This window comes from Macaca fascicularis, chromosome 8 (assembly GCF_037993035.2).
Source record: "Macaca fascicularis isolate 582-1 chromosome 8, T2T-MFA8v1.1".
Taxonomy (NCBI): domain Eukaryota; kingdom Metazoa; phylum Chordata; class Mammalia; order Primates; family Cercopithecidae; genus Macaca; species Macaca fascicularis.
Genome location: NC_088382.1, coordinates 107,526,540 through 107,549,084, shown reverse-complemented (window position 1 = coordinate 107,549,084; position 22,545 = coordinate 107,526,540). Strand labels below are relative to the sequence as shown.

The 22,545-nt window shown below is 45.7% G+C and overlaps 1 protein-coding gene across 8 annotated transcripts in view; it reads right to left on the bottom strand.

Annotated features, from left to right (window-relative positions):
* The window catches only part of MATN2 (matrilin 2), a 168,735-nt gene that overhangs the window by 128,736 nt on the left and 17,454 nt on the right, over window positions 1-22,545 (bottom strand). For all 8 annotated transcript variants that reach the window (XM_005563764.5, XM_005563765.5, XM_065519467.2 and 5 more), the window contains exon 2: window positions 21,758-21,925. In XM_005563764.5, the coding sequence (XP_005563821.3) occupies window positions 21,758-21,899 (142 nt within the window). In that variant the 5' untranslated portion in view covers window positions 21,900-21,925. The remainder of the gene's footprint in view (window positions 1-21,757; window positions 21,926-22,545) is intronic.

Below are 22,545 nucleotides of genomic sequence, written 5' to 3'. Positions count from 1 at the left end.
TATAATCCCAGCACTTTGGGAGGCCAAGGTAGGTGGATCACTTGAGTTTAGGAGTTTGAGACCAGCCTGGGCAACCTAGTGAAACCCCATCTCTACCACAAGAAATACAAAAAATTAGCTGGGCATGGTGGTGCACACCTGTGGCCCCAACTACTTGGGAGGCTGAGATGGGAGGATCACTTGAGCATGGCAGGCAGAGGCTGCAGTAAGCCAAGATCAGGGTGCTGCCCTCCAGTTTGGGCAACAGAGTGAGACCCTGTCTCAAAAAAAAAAAAAAAAGGTTAGGGGGTGTGGGCATGGTGGCTTACACCTGTAATCCCAGCGCTTTGAACGGCCAAGGCCAGTGGATCATCTGAGGTCAGGAGTTCAAGACTAGCCTGGCCAACATGGCAAAACCCTGTCTCTACTAAAAACACAAAATTAGCTGGGCATGGTGGCACACCTGTAGTCCCAGCTACTCGGGAGACTGAGACAGGAGAATCACTTGAAACCAGGAGGCGGAGGTTGCAGTGAGCCAAGATTGCACCACCACACTCCAGTCTGGTTGGCAGAGTGAGACTCTGCCTCAAAAAAAAAAAAAAAAAAAAAGGTTGAAAGAGAAAAACTGCTATTTTATATTTAAATCAGTACAAGAGATGGTCAAATAGGTAAATAAAAGATAAAAGTTAATAAAACATTTACTATTAGTAAATGTCATCTCATTCATTCATTCAGTATACAGTTCTTGAGAAGCTACTCCATCAGATGTTTTAGGCCCAGAGATGAGAAGCTCTAATTCCTAAGGTTTTTTTTTTTTTTTTTTGGTTTTCTTTGCAATGGGCTCTCACTATGTTGCCCAGGCTGGTCTGGAACTCCCGGGCTCAAGCAGTCCTCTCCCTTCAGCCTCCTAAAGTGCTGAGATTACAGGCATGGGTCATCGTAACTGGCTTAATTCCTAGTTGTAAAGATCTCATAGTACAGTTGCACTTTGCAACTTACAAAGTGACTTTTTTTTTTTGAGATGGAGTTTTGCTCTTGTTATCCAGGCTGGAATGCAATGGCACAGTCTTGGCTCACTGCAACCTCCACCTCCCGGGTTCAAGCAATTCTCCTGCCTCAGCCTCCCGAATAGCTGGGGTTACAGGTGCCCGCCACTAATTTTTGTATTTTTAGTAGAGACGGGGTTTCACCAGATTGGTCAGGCTGGTCTCGAACTCCTCACCTCAGGTGATCCACCCGCCTCGGCCTCCTAAAGTGCTGGGATTATAGGTGTCAGAGTGACTTTTAATAATAAACGTTAAAATCAACAATGACAGCACTAATGAAATGCTTACTCTGTGCCAGGCTCTGTGCCAAGTCCTCTATGTGTATTGTCTTATTCCATCCTCATAATCACTCTGTGAGAGAGGCATCATTATTATCCTCATTTTACAAACAAGACAACTGAACTTCAGTGGTTAAGTTACTTATTCATGGTTGCACAGTGGAGAGCTAGAATTAAAACTCATTAAAAGTGAGCTATGGGCCGGGTGCCATGGCTCATGCCCGTAATTCCAGCACTTTGGGAGGCTGAGGCGGGTGGATCACGAGGTCAGGAGATCAAGATCATCCTGGCTCACACAGTGAAACCCCATCTCTACTAAAAAAAAAAAAAAAAAAACTAGCCACACGTGGTGGTGGGTGCCTGTAGTCCCAGCTACTTGGGAGGCTGAGGTAGGAGAATGGCGTGAACCCAGGAGGCGGAGCTTGCGGAGAGCCGAGGTCGAGCCACTGCACTCCAGCCTGGGCGACAGAGTGAGATCCGTCTCAAAAAAAAAAAAAAAAAAGTCAGCTATGATGACCGGACATGGTGGCTCACATCTGTAATCCCAGCAGTTTAAGGGGCCAAGGCGGGCAGATCACCTAAGGTCAGGAGATCGAGACCAGCCTGGCCAACATGGTGAAACCCAGTCTCTACCAAAAATACAAAAATTAGCTGGGCATCGTGGCAGGCCCCTATTATCCCAGCTACTCGGGAGGCTGAGGCAAGAGAATCGCTTGAACCTGGGAGACAGAGGTTGCAGTGAGCTGAGATTATACCACGGCACTCCAGCATGGGCAACAGAGCAAGACTCTGCCTCAAAAAAAAAAAAAAAAAAAAAAAAAAAAAAAAAAAAAGTCAGCTACGGTTATTTCAAAAACCGAGCTGACAAGTGTGGAAAAGCTCAGGAGCCAAGGCTGACGGAGCTCGGTAAGAAAACTCAAGAGGCCATCTGAACCTGCCTCTGCGGAAATAGAGGGTCCCCAAAAGAAACGAGAGATCAAGACACCTATTCTGTAATTAAATGAAACATACACAGGGTTATTTCTCCCTCCTGAATTTCATACCTATAAACCAAATTGTCCGTTGATGTCCCGGTAAGTGTCCCCCAAACACTCCAACTGAATATGGAGTTTGATCTGCACACAGGCATTCGTGGATGTTTGTAGGCTGGATAAGGATTTAGCGGCCGTGGTGGTGCATGGTAGTTCTACGTTGCAGCGATTTGCAAACAAGGATTAATTATGTCTATCTAGTCTGTGTCTGGTGCTGGCCTCAGCTTTGGTGGCTGGTTGGTCAATGGCTTAGCTCCAGCTCTGACTCAGTTCTGACGACTGGCTGGGGTGGATCATGTACATGAGAACAGACCATCTGGTAGGAGGGAAAAGGGCTCCTTTGAGACCCAGGAAACTTAGTTCTAAGACCTGGGCTGCTGCTAGTCCATCACCTCACCTTGGACATGTGACAGTATCTCTGAGCTCTGAGTTCCCTCATCCTAGTTTTCTAATCTTTATTTGTATCAGGGACCCCCATGGCAGTCTGGAGAAGCCCATGACTCCTTCTCAGAATAAAGTTTTTACATGCCTAAAATAAAATGCAACACCCACTAGGATGGTAATTTTTTTTTCTTTTTGTAATGAAAAACACAAGTATTGGTGAGGATGTGGAGAAATTGGAACCCTCGTGTACTGCTGGTGGGAATGTAACATGCTGCAGCCACTGTAGAACAGTTTGGCAGTTCCTAGAAAGTTAAACATAGAATTACCATATTTCCAGGCAATTCTGCTTCTTAGTGTATATCCAAAAGAATTGAAAGCAAGAACTCAAGAAGATATTTGTATTCCAATGTTCACAGCAGCCTTATTCACAATAGCTCAAAGGTGGCCAGGCACAGTGGCTCACGCCTATAATCCCAGCATTTTGAGAGGCCAAGGCAGGTGGATTGCTTGAGCCCAGGAGTTCAAGACCAGCCTGGGCAACATGGTAAAACCCTGTCTCTACTAAAAATACAAAAAATTAGCCGGGCATGGTGTGTGCCTGTAGTCCCAACTACTTAAGGAGGCTGAGGTGGAAAAATTACCTGAGCCAGAGAAGCCAAGGTTACAGTGAGCCCTGATCACACCACTGCTCTGCAGCCTGGGTGACAGGAATGAGACCCTGTCTCAAAAAACAACAACAACAACAAAAACCCACAATAGTCCAAAGGTGAAAACAACCTGTGGCCATTGACAGATGAATGGATTAAAATGTACTGTATTTTTGAACTACAAAAAGAATGAAGTTCTGATACGCGCTACAACATGGATGAACCTTGAAAACATTAGGCTAAATGAAAAAAGCTAACCACCAAAGGGTAAATATGACAGAATTTCATTTATATGAGGTGTTTAGGCAAATAGTAGAATAGAAGTTACTGGGGGATGGGGAAGGGAAGAATGAGGAGTTATTTCTTAATTAGGTACAGAGTTTCTATTTGGGATGATGAAAAGCTCTGGAAATAGTGGTGATGGTTACACAACACTGTAAATTTACTCAATACCATCAAACATGTACTATAAATGGTTAAAATAGTCCATTTTATCTTATGTATATTTTATCACAATAAACAAGTAAATGAATGCAAAGGATTAGAAAGGAGGCCAATTATTTGAACTGCAGTTATCAAAATATTTTAAAAAACAAATTTGGTATACAGTAACATGTACTTTTAAAAACAACATGTCAAGATCAAGAGGCGGGTCTACTAATGTGTAATTTTGAAGTAGAGATGAATGTAAACAATATTTTGAGTGATCTCTGATGGCTACAATGTGCCATGAAAATATCTGTGATCTCTATTGGAGACATAGTACTGCTACTACTCTGGTATTTGTTGCTTGCAATCATAATAGAAGGAAACGTTAAATTGCACTTAGAGTTTAGTGAAAAATAACGTAATTTTGTTCTCATCCAAAGCATGGAGCCACTGAAGTCTACCCAAGAGCACTTTGAGGGTCCATGGATCCCAGGTTAAGAATCTCTCAACGAGATGATCTCTAAACTCTCTTCTAATTAAAATGGTGTGATCTAGGAGTGGCTTCTGATTTCATCTATATTATAGATAAACTGGTATCTCTGACTGGCTTTTCCTTATCTATAAATTGAGAATCATTATAAAATCTACACCTCAAGGACTTTGAGAAGACAAAAGAGATAAGGCAAGCAATAGGTGTGTTGAAAAACTGTAAGGCTTCTTTACATATGCCAGATATTATCAGAGAAACTCAAGAGTCAATCGAGACTCGGCTCCCTGCAGCACACATACCCATCCCCCACTGTTTCCTTAGAATTCTTCCTAAGAACTTTGTGATCTACAGAAATAAAGCACTGGGCACCTTTGATTAAAGAATCACATGTTCCCTATTAAAACACAGCTCGGTATTATGAACTGTCATTTATGCCAACAGATTTGAAAATGTAGACAAATGGCATAATATTCAAGGAAAATATCAATTACCAAAATAGACTCAAAAGAAATGGAAAAGTCAAATAGACTAATGGCTTTTAAAGAAATTAAATTAGTTTCAAACATATCTCCCCTACAGAAGGGATTCAACCCAGATGGTTTTATGAGCAAATTTACCAGCTCTTTAAGGAATAGCTAATACCTACTTTACAAACACAATTTATTTTCATGAAATTAACTTAACTTTGATACCAAAACCAGACAGTGCAAGAAATGAAAATTAGAGGGAATACTAGCCAGTTTAATTTATGAATCTAAATATAAAAAATAAATTAGCAAAATAATTCTAGTAAAGTATTAAAAGGTACATTATGATCAAGTAAAGTTTACCCCAATAATGCAAGGATTGGTTCAACATTAGAAAATCTATCCATATAATGCATTGCATTATCAAACCAAAGTAGAGAGAGTTGATGATCATGCTAATACATGAAGGGAAAACATTTGATAAGACAGAGCTCTGAACCTATAAGGATGGATCAAGCGGTCCTATCTCTGTCCCCTTGGGTTTCATTTACTATTTGGAGCCTCCTAGTCAACCACGCTCTGACCCCTGAGGTTACAGGGTACCTCCTCTAATATTCTGACCCCAAAATAGACCCAAAACCCCTCTTTTGCTAGCTGACACAGGCTGGATGTTTTTCCAATCTTTGCTCCACTGACTCTCTATAGAACTGCATCTGCCAACTTCCCAGTTCCCACCTAGAATATTTGGCATCTACAGGGCAAAGACCAGGAGAGGCAGAGTCCTTCCTGCCACCCACCTAGGCATCTCCATTTCATTCCAGTTTCCATTTGTTCACCCATCCAGAAAATATTTGCTGAGCATCTATCATGTGCCAGACAAAAAAGCAAGCAAACAAACAAACAAAAAACGCTTGCCTTCCTAGAACTTAAGATTCTACTGGTACCCTTCCAATGTCTGTAAGGAAGAGCCCTTTCACGTGGAACTGACACAAAATATGATCTTGTCATTCAGGTACTGCACAGAGAACCTTGTGGCACTATAACCACACCCAAGGGCAATAGATATAGTGTTCCTATGCCACGAATTATAAAGGTACAGGAAAGGGTGGGTGAAGGTGTGCATGTGTGTGTTCCATGGAGCACCACCCGCACCCCTCAGAGCAGATGGAAGTCTATGTTGATTACCGTACATGGTGCAATAAACAGGGTTGTCAGAAAATGGCTGGCAACAAGCTTGCTGGCATCTGAGGCTCTCCTTTCTCCCAGCAGGACTGGCTGCCCTAAACTCAACTTCTCTTGGGGCCAGTGTCTTCCCCCTGCTGGTGTGGGGACCCTAACATCCCAGGAGTCTCACAGTCCCTAGGTACTGGGCAGCTGACATCCTTAGACAACTCCTGCAAACAGCTGGGTCCCCAAACCCAGCATCTGCACCAAGAAGGCTGGGCATTCCTTCACGGACAAGACTGCTTTCTTAAGCTGCCTAAAAACAGGAGACTCCTGTGTTGAGGGGAGTGGGTAACGAGCCTTTTACTGCAATGTAGACCCACACCATGGTCCCAGCAGTGCCCTGGCCCTGGCAATTCTGAGAAGTTGGAGGCATCAGACAGACAAGGGAGATGGGAGAAGTAAGGCAAGGGATGGGTGCTTTGAAAAACTGTGAAGCTCTTCTACAAAAGCCAGGTATTATCAGAGAAACCCAAGAGGCAATAGAGACTTCTCTCCTGGCAACACACACCCATCCCCCAGGTCTCAGTGTTTCTTTAGAATTTTTGCTAAGACCTTTGTGATCTATGAGAATAAAACAGTGGGCACTTTTTTCTTTTTTTCTTTTTCTTTTCCTTCCTTCCTTCCTTCCTTCCTTCCTTCCTTCCTTCCTTCCTTCCTTCCTTCCTTCCTTCCTTCCTTCCTTCCTTCCTTCCTTCCTTCCTCCCTCTCTCCCTCCCTCTCTCTCTCTCTATCTCTCTTTCTTTCTTTCTTTTTCTTTTGAGACGGAGTTTCATTCTTGTTGCCTGGGCTGGAATGCAATGGTGCAATCTCCACTCACTGCAACCTCCACCTCCTGGGTTCAAGTGATTCTCCTGCCTCAGCCTCCCAAGTAGCTGGGATTACAGGTGCCCGCCACCACACCCAGCTAATTTTTTGTATTTTTAGTAAAGACAGGGTTTTACCATGTTGGCCAGACTGGTCTCAGACTCCTGATCTCAAGTGATCTGCCTGCCTCAGCCTCCCAAAGTGCTGGGATTACAGGTGTGAGCCACCACACTCGGCCTAGCATTGGGCACTTTTTGTTAAAAAAAAATGTGTCCCCTGGACAGGCACAGTGGCTCACATCTGTAATCCCAGCACTTTGGGAGGCTGAGGCAGGAGGATTGCTTGAGCCCAGGAGTTCCAGACCAGCCTGGGCAACATAGTGGGACTCTATTTTTATAAACATGTATTTATAAAACACATGTTCCCTATTAAAACATAGCTCAGTATTATGAGCTGTAATTTATAACAACAGATTTGAAAATGTAAACAAATGAGACAATTTTTCAGAAAGCTATCAATGACCAAAATAGACTTAAGAAGAAATGAAAAACTTGAATGCACAAATGGATTTTAAAGATATTTAATTTGTTGTCAAATATATCCCCTCTACAGAAGGGGATGAGTGAGTTTCCCATCTCTTTAAGGACTTCTCTTGCTGATCCTATGCACCCATGGTGCCTGAGGCCGTGGAATTTGTACCAAACCCTAAAGCCTGACTGGTGGTGAGCCAGATGTGACCCTGGCCTGACCCTGCAGTATCCTTGGCACCCAAAGCAATGCCTTGCACACTGTAGCTTCTCAATACATATTTGTTGAGCGGATGAATCAATAAAACCCAGGCAAATAATGAAACAAAATAGTATATCAGGGCTGGGCACGGTGGCTCACGCCTATAATCTCAGCACTTTGGGAGGTCAAGGTGGGTGGATCACCTCAGCTCAGGAGTTCAAGACCAGCCTGGCCAACATGGCAAAACCCCATCTCTACTAAACATACAAAAATTAGCCTAGTGTGGTGGGGCGTGCCTGTAATCCCAGCTATTCAGCAGGCTGAGACAGGAGAATTGCTGGAACCCAAGAGTAGAGGTTACAGTGAACCCAGAACAGGCTGCTGCACTCCACTCCAGCCTGGGCAACAGAGAAAGACTCTAGCTCAAAAAAAAAAAAAAAAGTGTATCAGAATGAAACCATTTTGGTATAGTTAAAAAGCTCCATAAAATTGATGGTTTTCCTGTTCTTCTTCACTTTGGAGACAAATTCAGCTTTAACTGGAAGAGGAGAGTAGAAAGGCCTGCTTCAACCAGTAGTGGCACAATCACACGGGACAGGCCACATCTGGGTGCAAACGGATGAAAGGTACCTAGGAGAGGAGGACGCTTCCCCTGGGACCCCACCAAGTCCCAAAGATGTAAGGATTCCTCATCTTTTACTGGGCCTAGCACAGACCTTGGAATAAGGGGGTTCTCAGTGTGTGTGTGTATATGTGTGTGTGTGTGTGTGTGTGTGTGTGTGTGTGTATATGTATATTTTAGACCAAGTCTTGCTCTGTAGTCCAGGCTGGAGTGCAGTGGTGCGATCTCCACTCACTGCAAGCTCCACCTCCTGGGTTCACACCATTCTCCTGCCTCAGCCTCCCCAGTAGCTGGGACTACAGGCACCCATCACCACGTCTGGCCAATTTTTTGTATTTTTAGTAGAGACGGGGTTTCACTGTGTTAGCCAGGACAGTCTCGATCTCCTAACCTCATGATCCGCCCTCCTCGGCCTCCCAAAGTGCTGGGATTGCAGGCGGACCATGCCCGGCCAGTTCTCAGTATATCTTTATTCAATAAATGGATCGAGTAGGCTGGAACAAGCGAGCCCCAGTGTCAGGGCTTGGGAATTAAGAGCTGGAGATGGAAAGCAGCCCTTCCCAGCCTTTGCCAAGTCTGAGCCCTCCTAGAAGAAATTCCTCCGCAGTTTACTTAACGGTCCACTCTGACTTTAAGGGCCTCTGGGGCTCATCCGCCCGGGACTTCTCATGGCGCAATGACCCACAGTGCACATAATCCATCATGCCTTTCCAAAGGCCTCTCCCGGCTCTGAACTCAGGTTGTCAGAAGCATCCATTGATCTTGTTTCTCCCGAAGAGCCTGCCTGTGCCCCAGCTCTTGGTCCATCTGGCCATCCAGCTTCCTCTTTGATGTTCTTACTAATTGGCTGGCTGTAGGCTTATAATAACTTCCTCCTCCCCCCTGTCCAGCCCCACGGCCTTCTGAGCAGCCAAAATAATATACACATTGTCCTCCTTTCATCTTTCCCTATAAATCAGCCTCCCCTGGATATACTGAAACAGGACTGAGCTAGTCATGCTAATTCTTGGCTTTTGAAAAATCTTACTTGGACTTGGTTTCACACCCTGGTTAGAGTGCACTCGTGTCCTATCTGCAGCCCTAGGATTCCGGCTACACAGCCCACTGCGCTTGCTGGAGCTGCTTTAACGACTCTGAAATATGCGACGGTAAAGTAATAAGTGACACACCGCTCAAGTCTTTGAACATGCTTCCCCAGCATCTGTCATGTCACCCTGAAGTGGGAACATCAAGTGAATCAGAAAGGAAAAAGAGGCTATTTAGAAACTTGTTGAAAGATGACACACTGTCCTCCACAAACCGGGAAAGTGAAAAGCAAAGCAGCTTGTCATGGGCTGACTTCTGTCCTTCTCCCTGCCCCTGATTCAGATGGTGAAGTCCTCACCCCCAGGCCTTCAAGATGTAACCGGATTTGGAGTTAGGGTCTTTAAAGACGTGATTAAGTGAAAATGAGGTGATTACGGCAGGCCTCATTCAATGTGACTGGTGTCCTTATAAGAAGAGGAAGTCTGGGCCGGGCGCGGTGGCTCAAGCCTGTAATCCCAGCACTTTGGGAGGCCGAGACAGGCGGATCACGAGGTCAGGAGATCGAGACCATCCTGGCTAACACGGTGAAACCCCGTCTCTACTAAAAAATACAAAAAACTAGCCGGGCGAGGTGGCGGGCGCCTGTAGTCCCAGCTACTCGGGAGGCTGAGACAGGAGAATGGCGTAAACCCGAGAGGCGGAGCTTGCAGTGAGCCGAGATCGCAGCCACTGCACTCCAGCCTGGGTGACAGAGCCAGACTCCGTCTCAAAAAAAAAAAAAAAAAGAAGAGGAAGTCTGGACACTAACAGGTACAGAGGAAAAGGCCACATGGAGACACAGGGAGAAGACGGCCACCTACAAGCCACGGAGAGAGGGCTCAGAAGAAACCAACACAGCCGACACCTTGAGCTCAGACTTCTAGCTCCAGAACTGTGAACAATATATTTCTGTTGTTTAACCACCCAGTTTGCAGTATATTGTTATAGCAGCCCTAGGAAACTAATACACAACTCAAATTTCTAGAATATATATATTTATTGAGGAAGAGTCAGTTAATTGACTTTTCCTACAGGCATTTATGGAATACCTACTGTGTTCCAGGCACCTTGCTCGGCCATGCTGGTACAATGACAAACCACATGGACAATTAAGCAGGCAATTGCTGTACAGGCTAAGTGCAGTTTTGGGGACATACAGCACTCCATGAGAATGCAATAGTTGGAGTATTTAATCCTAACCTAGAAGATTAGAAGCGCTTCTGCTGAGACCTGAAAGATGAGACCAATTCAGTTGGATAAAACAGGGAGGGTGGGGTTAGAGAAGAGTTCAAGTAGGCGGGGTGTGGTGGTTCATGCCTATAATCCTAACACTTTGGAAGGCCACAGCAGGAGGATCACTTGAGCTCAGGAGTTTGAGACAAGCCTGGGCAACATGGTGAAACCCTGTCTTTCTCAAAAATACAAAAAAAAAAAATGCTGGGTATGGTGGTGCATGCTTGTAATTCGAGCTACTTGGGAAGTTGAGGTAGGAGGATCACCTGGGCCCGGAGGTCGAGGCTGCAGTGAGCCATGATCGCACCACCGCCCTGCAGCCTGGGTGACAAGAGTTTAAGTAGAGAAAACTGCAAGTTTGCTTCTTGAATTCTACCTCTGGCTGCTCAGTAGTTGAATGACCTTGTATGAGACATTTAAGGGATGCTAGTACATGCAGAGTGAAGTGTGAGCTGCTTACCACAGTGCCTGGCATATGGTGGCTTGTCATCACTACAATTTTTTTTTTTTTTTTTTGAGACAGAGTTTCACTCTTGTTGCCCAGGCTAGAGCACAGTGGTGTGATATCAGCTCACTGCAACCTCCACCTCCCAGATTCAAGTAATTTTCCTGCCTCGGCCTTCTGAATAACTGGGATTACAGGTGCCCATCACCACGCCTGGCTAATTTTTTCTATTTTTAGTAGATACAGGTTTCACCATGTTGGCTAGGCTGGTCTCGAACTCCTGACCTCAGGTGATCCACCCAACCCGGCCTCCCCAGCTGGCAGGATTACAGGCATGAGCCACCGCACCCAGCCATCATCACTACTATTGTTATCATTATTATCATTAGTTAGAGAGACGAGAGACAGGACTGGCTCCTTAGGGGTAAGGTTGTACACCTTGTCTCCTAAAAGCACCAGCTAGCAAAGAAAAGAAAGGTGACTGTCACTCATGGAAGGGATAATCTTCACCTCTACTCCCCAACACACACATGAGTTACAGGTGCAAAACACATGGGCAAGCTGAAGAGAGAACATCCTGGGAATGAAGGGAATGAAGAAGTGGGAGGACTGGAGAGGGAAAGATCAAGGACGTTTATAGAAAAGGAAAGGGATAAAGAAAGAGTTTCACACAAAGGAAAGGGAGAAAGAAGGGGAGAGAGAGGATCTGAAGGAGAAAAAAATCAGGTTATATATTCATTGCCTAGAAAAGCTTTTAACTTTATAGCTTATTGGAGGTCAGATGCTGTGCTTTTTGGATTCTCCCAGTGTTAATCACAAGATAGGAATGAAGAATTTTACTTCATATAGTTTATAAAAAATGATTGATAAGAGAGAGGTTCGTTTCTATATTAAACAGAGCATAGGCACGGATGATGAATTTGATAGGGAACAGCAGGTCTGTGCTGAGGGCGGCCATGACAGTCCCTCCATGGGGTCCACGTTTCCAACTGTCATTGTGCTGCCCACGATGCACTGCAGCTGAGCACTGAAACAGAGGCGGTTTTACTTCACAGGGTTTAAAAAAGAAAACCTTTGCTATATTTAAAACAATTTGATAGGCTCAATGCATCAACCTTCATTTGTATAATCAATTCTGATGATAAAGACACATGCCAGCCACTTAGTTCTTTAGATGTGTATTGCTAACTGCTGTGCTGTAAGAGGCTGGCTCCCATGTAGGCTTGAAGCCCACCTTTTGCCAATTCCTTATAAGGTTGGACAATGCTAGCAGCTTATTTTTAAAGTTTCAGAAGGGCTGGACCCAGATTACAGTTAGTTTATACTCTGCAGCTGCAATTTTCTGCAGATGTTACTCATCTTGTATTGTCTTTCTGGCTCGTGTCCCACAGCATCTCCTGCTAGTATCTTTTCCTCCTGCCCATTCCCACCCAACCTTATAGGTTTCTCTACAGTAATAGTTCTCAAACTGAGATCTCCAGGAATACCACTTATCAGGCCCCAACGCAGACCTACTGAATCAGACACTTTGTGCACAGGGCCCAGTAATCTGTGTTCTAACAAGCCTTCCAGGAGCTTTTGATGCACAATGAAGTTTAAGAACCCCACCTCACTGCTTAATCCCACTGCCCAGCCCTGCCATATTGCCTGATCCCACTGCCTAGCCCTGTTGAGTTGCCTGATCCCACTGCCCAGCCCTACTGTGTTGCCTGATCCCACTGCCCAGCCTTGCTGTGTTACCTGATGCCACTGCCCAGCCTTGCTGTGTTACCTGATGCCACTGCCCAGCCCTGCTGTGTTACCTGATCCCATTACCTAGCCCTGCTGTGTTGCCTGATCCCACTGCCCAGCCCTACTGCATTGCCTGATGCCACTGCCCAGCCCTGCTGCGTTACCTGCTGCCACTGCCCAGCCCTGTTGCGTTGGCTGATCCCACTCCCCAACCCTGCTGTATTGCCTGACGCCACTGCCCAGCCCTGCTGTGCTGCCTGATCCCACTGCCCAGCCCTGCTGTGCTGCCTGATCCCACTGCCCAGCCCTGCTGTGCTGCCTGATCCCACTGCCCAGCCCTGCTGTGCTGCCTGATCCCACTGCCCAGCCCTGCTGTGCTGCCTGATCCCACTGCCCAGCCCTGCTGTGCTGCCTGATCCCACTGCCCAGCCCTGCTGTGTTGCCTGATCCCACTGCCCAGCCCTGTTGTGTTGCCTGATCCCACTGCCTAGCCCTGCACTAACTGATCCCACTGCCTAACTTTGCTGTTACCTGATCCCCCTGCCCAGCCCACTGTTCTGCCTGAACCCACTGCTCAGCCCTGCTGTGTTACCTGATCCCACTGCCCCGTCCCTGCTGTCCTGCCTGATCCTACTGACCATCCTGTGTCTCAAAACTTCTCCTTCCTTGGCTTCCAGAATATGATTCCTCCTTGGCTTTCCTACCTGGACAGAGTGAGGGAAAGCTGCGGATTTCATCAGGGTTCCCACACAGAAAGGGTGTCAGGGGAATTGGTGACATCACCACATCCTAGATGAGACCTGAGAGATCATTGACTTCAACCTCCTTCTTTTAGAGATGAATGAACTGAAGTCCAGGAGAATAAAATAACCTCTTGCTAAGAAGAAGTTTAATCAAGATCGAAATCATTCAAATAAGGACGAAATCAGCCTTCTGCACGTCTCATTCACTTACTTGTTCAATACACACTGAGCCCTGGGCAGAACCACAGCCAGGGCTGGAGGTCAGTAGAATCCAGGTGTGACAGGCGTAGCAGCACCGCCAAATACAGATGGGCAGGGCATTCTATGGTCTACATAAAAACTCTGGGTCGAGGAGCAAGCAGGAGTACAGGTGCTTTTCTCTTTGCTCCAAGGCATATCTGCCCCTAAGCCATGCATCCTTTCCATAAAGGGGCTGGGGGTTGAGGACATTTTCTGTCTAGGTTTGCAGAAGTCTTGACAAGTTTGCTAAAACTGCTTAACCTATCTGAGCCTCAGCTTCCTTGCCTGAAAATAGAATATAACAATAATTACCTTGCAGTGTTTGCTCCTGCTATGGATTAGGTGAGATAACACATCCCAACACACAGCAGGGGCTCAGTAAATTAGAGTTGCCTTTCATAGGTGCTATGAGAAATGAAAACTATTCAGTCCCTATCTTGAAGAGACAGTCTAGTAGTAAAATGAGACAAGTGCAAAAATAGCTAAAATGTGAATCCCTCTGAGGTAGGTATCACTATTACCCCTTGGAATGTAAGGCAGGGAGGGTTGGCACTTTGGCAGAGGACCTGCAATGTATGTAGTCCCTCAATGGAGGTCTTGCCTCGAGAGGGAGGAGGCGGCATTTGACCTGGCCCTGGATGAGAATGGGTCTTGTTTGGGGAAGGATATTCCAGGTAGAAGGAAGAGGATGGACAAAGCTCTGGAAAGCTCAGGGAAAGAGACAAACTTTTAATTATGGCAAAACGGCTTCAGGAAATGTAAGCCTAGCGGCTTCCATGGGTTGGTTGGAGAGCCAGAGACTCTCATGGCTTCTGGCATCTGCTTTCCCTCCTTCACAGAAGAGGCCAATAAAAGTCAAGTAAAGGTATTGTTTTGGGATGTAGAAATCCATTGAGTGGATTTCTAAGCCTTAAAAATGTAGGTTGGAGCTGGACACGGAGGCTCATGACTATAATTCCAGCATTTTGGGAGGCCTAGGTGGGCAGATCACGTGAGGTCAGGAGTTTGAGACCAACCTGGCCAACATGGTGAAACCCCGTCTCTATTAAAACTACAAAAATTAGCCGGGCATGGTGGCCGGTGCCTGCAATCTCAGCTACTCGGGAGGCCAAGGCAGAGAATTGCTTGAACCCGGGAGGCGAAGGTTGCAGTGAACCAAGATCGTGCCATTGCACTCCAGCCTGGGTGACACAGCAAGACTCTGTCTCAAAAAAAAAAAGTTAATAAATATCAACCTAGGTAAAAATTTCCATTAGCAACACAGAGCAGGCCATGTTTACATTTAATTCTCCAGGCAGCCAACAACTTCACATGGCTCACTTAAGAGGTTTCAGCTCATTATATGAAATGTATTGCAATTTTATGAATATTTTGATGTCAGGTTTAGAGATATATGCAAAAATGAAAATAAGTGCCTCTTAATACATTGTGATTCCCCAAAAGCAGAATTTGGGGGCTGTATAAGGTGAATTCTGCCAGGAGCAATGGTTCACACTTATAATCCCAACACTTTGGGAGGCCAAGGCAGGAGGATTGCATGAGGCCAGGAATTTGAAACCAGTCTGTGCAACATAGTAAGATCCTGTCTCTACAAAAAAATTAAACAATTAGTTGGGTGTGGTAGTGCATGACTGTAGTCCTAGTTAGTTGGGAAGCTGAGTTGGGAGGATCGCCTGAGCTCAGGCTGCAGTAAGCTATGAGAGTGCCACTGCACTCCAGCCTGGGCAACAGAATAACATCCTGTCTAAAAAAAAAAAAAAAACAGGTGAATTCTTAGATTTTCTTCGTTAGCTTTTAAGTAGTAAATTAACTTATATGTAAACTTTACTAAATGCTGTGGTATCTACCCTTGGAACACCTCTGGAATTCATCCAGCAGTGTGTGAGGTGGGGTTGGGGGTGGGAGGGAGCTCAGGCCCCACCATCCCCTGACCAGACTGCAGGGCCAACTTCCTTTTAAATCTTTGTCTCCCACTTCTAGAATTGACGCCATATTGCCACAAAATGCTCTCTTAAAACACAAACATAACTTCTGAGTGTGTAGTATTGATCCAAAGGGGAATCTATAATAAGAAAAGAAAAGGGTTTCAAGGTTAATTAGCAGAAATAAAATGAGCCAGTTTGGTAAATTCAGAAAAGAATGTCAACAAGACCTCATAAGACAGACCACCACCACAGACCACAAGCTGGCTGGCTGTAGAGTAATTTGTGAAGTGGTGGGAATCAAGAATATACTGGGGCCCGGGCGCGGAGCCTCACGCCTGTAATCCCAGCACTTTGGAGGCCAAGGCGGGTGGATCATGAGGTCAAGAGATCAAGACCATCCTGGCCAACATGGTGAAACCCTGTCTCTACTAAAAATACAAAAATTAGCCAGGCGTAGTGGCAGGCACCTGTAATCCCAGCTACTCTGGAGGCTGAGGCAGGAGAATCGCTTGAACCCAGGAGGCAGAGGTTGCAGTGAGCCGAGATTGCACCACTGCACTCCAGCCTGGTGACAGAGCAAGACTCTATCTTAAAAAAAATAAAAAAATAAAAAAAATAAAGAATACTCTGGGAGTTTGGGCAAGGAGGATTAAGGTTTCCAAAAAAGCTGATATACCCCACTGGTTGCTCAGGAGATAGGTCCACCCTCTCAAAGGAAAGTGGTGTAACAAAGAGGAAAAGTGTGCACAAACAAAGCAGGCAGCCATTAGCAGTGGGGCAGCATGCCTTCCAGTTAGCGCCCCCTTGAGGATGGCCTAGGGAGGAGTGTGGAAGGGGATGGGTGCCACTGATAAGGCTGGTCAAGGGGAAGAATCCGAAGTGCAAAGGGTTCTGGGTACAGCACAGCCAGCTTCTCTGACTCTACCTGCCAGCGTTGTTGCCTGGAGCGACCTTTGGCCTAGAGCAGGTGCTCGTTCCTTCTCCTGTTGCAGCCTGCTATTTAGATCCCTGCTCTTTGCCACAACCCAGGAAGGTCAAGTCTGTCCAGAGAGTACAGTGGGTGCAAAGACAAAGTGACACCCACTGTTGACTGCTTAAAGCCCTCCACGGCTCCCACCCCTGCAAAATGAAGCTCAAAATCTTCCTTGGAGCCCTCAAGGTCCTAAGTGATTGCTGGCTTATCTCCAGCTCAGACCACCTGCCTGGCAGACCCAGCACCACATCAGAGCCCCACTGCCACACTCCATCCTCATGCCTCTGCCACCTGCTGTCCCACAGGGCTCTCCATGGTCAGGACCTTCACTGGGAACGATACCCTTAAACCAGCCATTCTTAAGTGTGGTTTGGGGAATTCTGGGGGTCCCTGAGCCCTTTTCAGAGGATCCATGAGGTCAGAACTATTTCCATAATAACATGAATGTTTGCCTTTCATACTCCCATTCTCTTGTGGGTATATAGAGAACAAAAAGTTTGTTGATCTGGTTTTAGATTTCACATTGCAACTAACCTTTAAGAAACTACTCTTTGTCAAGTTTTGGTGTAGTATCAAAGAACATTCACAATTATATGAAAAGGCTATTTAAATGCTCTTCCTTTTTCCAACTACATATCCATGCATTTTCATATAATCTAACGAAAACATTTCATGACAGCTTGAATGGTCAAGAAATGACAATCCAGCTGTCTTCTATGAAGCCAGACCATTACAAGATTTGCAAAACTGTAAAACAGTGCCACTCTTCTTTTATTTTTTTGGAGACAGGGTCTCACTGTTGTCACCCAGGCTGGAGTGCAGTGGCACCATTATGGCTCACTCATGCCGCCTCAACCTCTGGGGCTCAAGTGATCCTGCAGCCTAAGCATTTCAAATAGCTGGGACTATAGGTGTGCACCACCACACCCGGGTAATTTTTTCTTTCTTTCTTTTTTTCTTTTGAGACAGTTTCGCTCTTGTCACCCAGGCTGAAGTGCAGTGGGATGATCTCGGCTCACTGCAACCTCCGCCTCCTGGGTTCAAGCAATTCTCCTGTCTCAGCCTCCCGAGTAGCTGGGATTACAGGCGCACACCACCACACCAGGTTAATTTTTGTATTTTTAGTAGAGACGGGTTTTCACTATGTTGGCCAGGCTGGTCTCAAACTCCTGACCTCAAGTGATCTGCCCACCGCGGCCTCCCAAAGTGCTGGGATTACAGGCATGAGCCACCGTGCACAGCCTAACTTTTTAATTTTTTTGTAGAGACAAGTTATCCCTATGTTGCCCAGACTAGTCTCAAACTCCTGGGCTCAAGTGATCCTCCCACCTCGACCTCCCAAAATACTGGAATTACAGGCATTAGCCACTGCATCTGGCCACGCACCTGGCCAGGAAATATAGTTTTTTATACACATATAGTTTGTTAACACATTCTGATTTTATTATTGTTATTTTTAAATTTCTGATCAAGTAGATACCAATAGATCTAACCTACATAAACAAAAACTCCCTTGATTGTCCTCAGGATTCTTAAAAAACAAACAAACAAAAGTTCTTGGGGATTCTTAATAATTTTTGGCTGGGCGGCCGGGCAAGGTGGCTCAAGCCTGTAATCCCAGCACTTTGGGAGGTGGAGACGGGCAGATCACAAGGTCAGGAGATCGAGACTATCCTGGCTAACACAGTGAAACCCTGTCTCTACTAAAAAATACAAAAAACTAGCCAGGCGAGGTGGCGGGCGCCTGTAGTCCCAGCTACTCGGGAGGCTGAGGTGGGAGAATGGCGCGAACCCAGGAGGCGGAGCTTGCAATGAGCTGAGATCCGGCCACTGCACTCCAGCCTGGGCGACAGAGGAAGACTCTGTCTCAAAAAAAAAAAAAAAATTTTGGCTGGGCACAGTGGCTCACGCCTAGAATCCCAGAACTTTGGGAGACTGAGGCGGGGGGCTTGCTTGAGCTCAGGAGTTCAAAATCAGCTTGGACAACATGGCGAAACCCTGTCTCTATAAAAAATACAAAAATTAGCCGGGTGTAGTGGCATGTGCCTGTAGTCAGTCCGAGCTACTTGAGATGCTGAGGTTGGAAAACTGAGCTCAAGAGGTCAAGGCTGCAGTGAGCCATGATCATGCCACTGCACTCCAGCCTGGGAGACAGTGAGACCCTGTCTCAAAATAAAATAAAATAAAATAAAATAAAATAAAATAAAATAAAATAAAATAAAAATAATTTTTAGTGTAAAAGGAGGGATCCTGAGACCAAAGCTTGAGAACCACTACCTTACACTAAGCCTGCTCAGCAGGAAGAGTTGAGCTATAATGTAGCTATGCCTCTACTTTTGCACACCGATTCTACCAAATTAATGATCTTTTCACATGCCTGTCTCTTCCACTACTCTGTGCACCTCCTGATGGTGTCTATTCATCTTAAACACTACCCCCGCCCCACAACCAGTGTCTGGCACAGAGCAGAAATTCCAGATAAATGAATGAGGTAAGAGATAAGCCCATGTGGACAGACATCACAGGCTGCGGAGTGAACAGCCTGCAGATGTTCACACGATGGGTGGATAAATAGATGCGTTATTTTTTCAAACGGACTCAAGTTGTTACTGAGACTCTGATCGGAATTTAAACATAAAAGATAAACATTTTTAAAACCCAGAAAGTTCAAACAAAAAATTAACCTAAGAAACCATTCTGCTGTTTCTACTCTGTTAAACTTTCAGGAACATATTTGCAAGCAAATAACCAGTAAAATAAATCATGCCAGTGGATGCCATAGCTTTAGCCAAAATGATTTGCCACTAAAAAGTGAAATGTGGCCTGGGCCATATTCTGAACAAATAGTCCAAGAGCCAAGAGAAGCAAACATGCATAAAATACAAAACACTATAGTATTCTAAGAATGAAGAGAAGGTCATACCCTCAGGGCAAGGACTACCAATGAGCATGCATTTCCATTTTTGTTCCCCATCAAAATCAGAACAAAAGCAGATTGCACTTGAGAATCCAGGCCACAGCCATAGTGTTTGCCTTCTGGTTTCATGATTATCACGCCACTGTTTTCTTTTTCTTTTTTTTTTAAGACGGAATCTCACTCTGTCACCAGGCTGGAGTGCAGTGGCACGATCTTGGCTCACTGCAACCTCCACCTCCCAGGTTCAAGCAATTCTCCTACCTCAGCCTCTTGAGTAGCTGGGATCACAGGCACTTGCCCACCATGCCCAGCTAAGTTTTGTATTTTTAGTAGAGACAGGGTTTAACCATTTTGGTCAGGCTGGTCTCGAACTCCTGACCTCATGATCCGCCCACTCGGCCTCCCAAAGTGCTGGGATTACAGGCATGAGCCATCATGCCTGGCCCACTCCACCATTTTCATAAGTCAAGCAGCCCTCCAGCATATCTGGGAGCAGCCACTTGCACAGCTCATGGAGTGAAAACACCCATGCCCACTTGCAGTCTTGGGGTGGAAAAGATACGTTGTGTCTCATCCCCCTCTTTGTCTCTGACACATTCTCTTGAAAAATGAGAAGAAGGAATCAATGCTGGATGCAAGGTTGGTGCCTTTAGCAAAATGGGCTTCTAGGCGAAGGAGGACGACAGCGAATGCTGACAACTAGGGCAGGTGGGGGTGATGTGGTCCGTGTGTGTGTATCAGAGGGAGGAAAGGAGGGAGAGAGAGACTTGGAGCCCAGAGAAGCAGTGTGCTTTTCCAGGCAAGTGTGTGGTGGCTTTTCCTGAGACCAGCCCCATCAGAAACCCAACTGTGCAGCCACTGCTGGTGATCCAGAAATCAGGTATCTTGGCCAGGCATACTGGCACATGTCTGTAATCCCAGCACTTTGGAGGGTCGAGGTAGCAGATCACTTGAGGCCAAGAGTTTGAGAGTAGCCTGGCCAACATGGTGAAACCCCGTCTGTACTAAAAATACAAAAATTAGATGGGCATGGTGGTGTGCCCCTGTAAACCCAGCTACTCAGGAGGCTGTGGTGGGAGATGTGCTTGAACCCAGGAGGCGGAGGTTGCAATGAGCTGAGATTGTGTGCATCGTCAGTTTTATATATATATATATGGAGAGAGAGAGAGAGAGAGATGTTGTTAATCATCTTGGAATTTGTTTTTCAAAACGTTTCAATTAACATATTAAACACTTCCCACTCATTTTCACATTTGCAAAAGTCTTGTTTACATCACTATGGAAACAAGGACTTTCAAGAACCTGGAAGATCTATCACTGGGGTCCTCATTTAGTTAACATCAATAAAGATTCTGACCTCTGAAAACAGGGCTCTTTAGGTCCCTGTGGTCCCTGATTATAATTTCAGATGCTGCTGAGGCTACCAGGTCATTGGGCAGTTCTCTTAGCAGTCTTTGTAGGGGGTCAGATTCAAGTGGCTGGCCAACAAGATACAAATGTCAAATACAGTTTCAAAGAACTTATTAGAATGATAATTGTGGTAAAGCTTTTCCTTACTGTGTTACCTCATTTATTCCTCACAGAAATGTTCCAAGGTTGGCATTCACATTTCCATTTTACAGATGATAAAACTGAGCCTCAGGGAGGTTATATCACCTACGTTATATCACATCTATAGCCTCAGGGAGGTTATATCACACCTGGAAAGTAGCAGAGGCAAGACTTGAACCCAGGTCAATGCCAAAACTCATTCTCTTGGCACTACCCAACCTTCCTATAACCTCCACAAGCCAGGCTTACCAAGGCCCTTGTTTAGAATCAGCTGATTTATACGTTTTCTGTATGTTTTCATGACATTTTCTTTCTCTAGGAAACATGTTCACTGGATCAGATGAATAGACCCCTGGCATTTTCCATTCCTAATACCTCGATTCAGCTCACAATGTCCCCGCCTCTCTTCTGGGCCAGCTCTTTCTTCCCTGCTGCCACGCAGGGAAGCATTATTAACAGATCTAGCTGGGCAAACCCAATACACAATTTTCATAACACCTTTGCCCAGATAGGTCCAACAACAAGGACATTTCAGATGAGAAATCTTGCCCCGAATATTGGAGAAAAGCCATGAGCTTCAGATTCAATTAAAGCTTCAAAGGAAAATTTATTCTGAAAACTCGTGTGCAACCATGTCCTCAACTCCAGATGCATTCACCACCGGTGAGGACCCCAGGCCCAGCACATCCAACGAGGACCCAGGGAAAGGAGAGCTTCCCAAACAGTCACCAATCCCTGTCCCTGAGCCCTCCCCGAACCACCCCCACCTGCCCACTTTTGGGGGTGGGCACTGTCACTCACCCAGAAGGGCCGTCTGCGGGTGGGTCCGAGCGTGTCTGCCTCTAGAGATGGACCTCCCACGTGACCGCTCCCTAGCCTCGGCGGGGAGGAGGAGGATCTGTCCGAGGAACAGCAGGAAGCAGCCTGCGAGCATCTTTTTCATTTTCAAGACGAGCAAGAGGGGCAAGGCTGTGACAAACACAACACGGGAAGGCGGCAGGGTGAGATTTCTGGGTCTCCCTGAACTCCAGGAGCGGCAGGCCTGCCGCCCCGCCTTTTCAGAGTTCAAACAGGCCACTTGTACTCAAAATGCTGTTTGTGTGTTCGGTCTTTGAGAGCTTAAGTAGCCCCCATTGGTAGGCTCTTCTTGGACACTCTGAGCAGGGCATGCATAGTTGGAATTTTTCATCACTGTAATCACTGTAAGACTGAATGGAAAACTTGAGAAAAATCTATCCTGAAGTTTCTTATCAGCTAAGTTCATTATCAATTACTCATAGTCACATTTTACATTTTGGATTTGAACAAAAAAACACTATTATATATCTGAGAGTTCCAAGTAACAATATTCGTTCAGTCTAATAATAGTAGATGACACCAATTGGTTTATATAAATTATACATATAAAATTAATGTGTAGTTGACAGAAAGTAGCATCACATAGCCAGCCTCCCTGCCTCCCTGTCTCCCACATACATTTATTACGAGAGTGTTGGCACAATGGTTATGGGCTTTGACTCTGGTATTAGACTGAGGCCATGTGCCAATCCCTATTATAAATTCTTTACCTATATTAACTTGCTCAATTA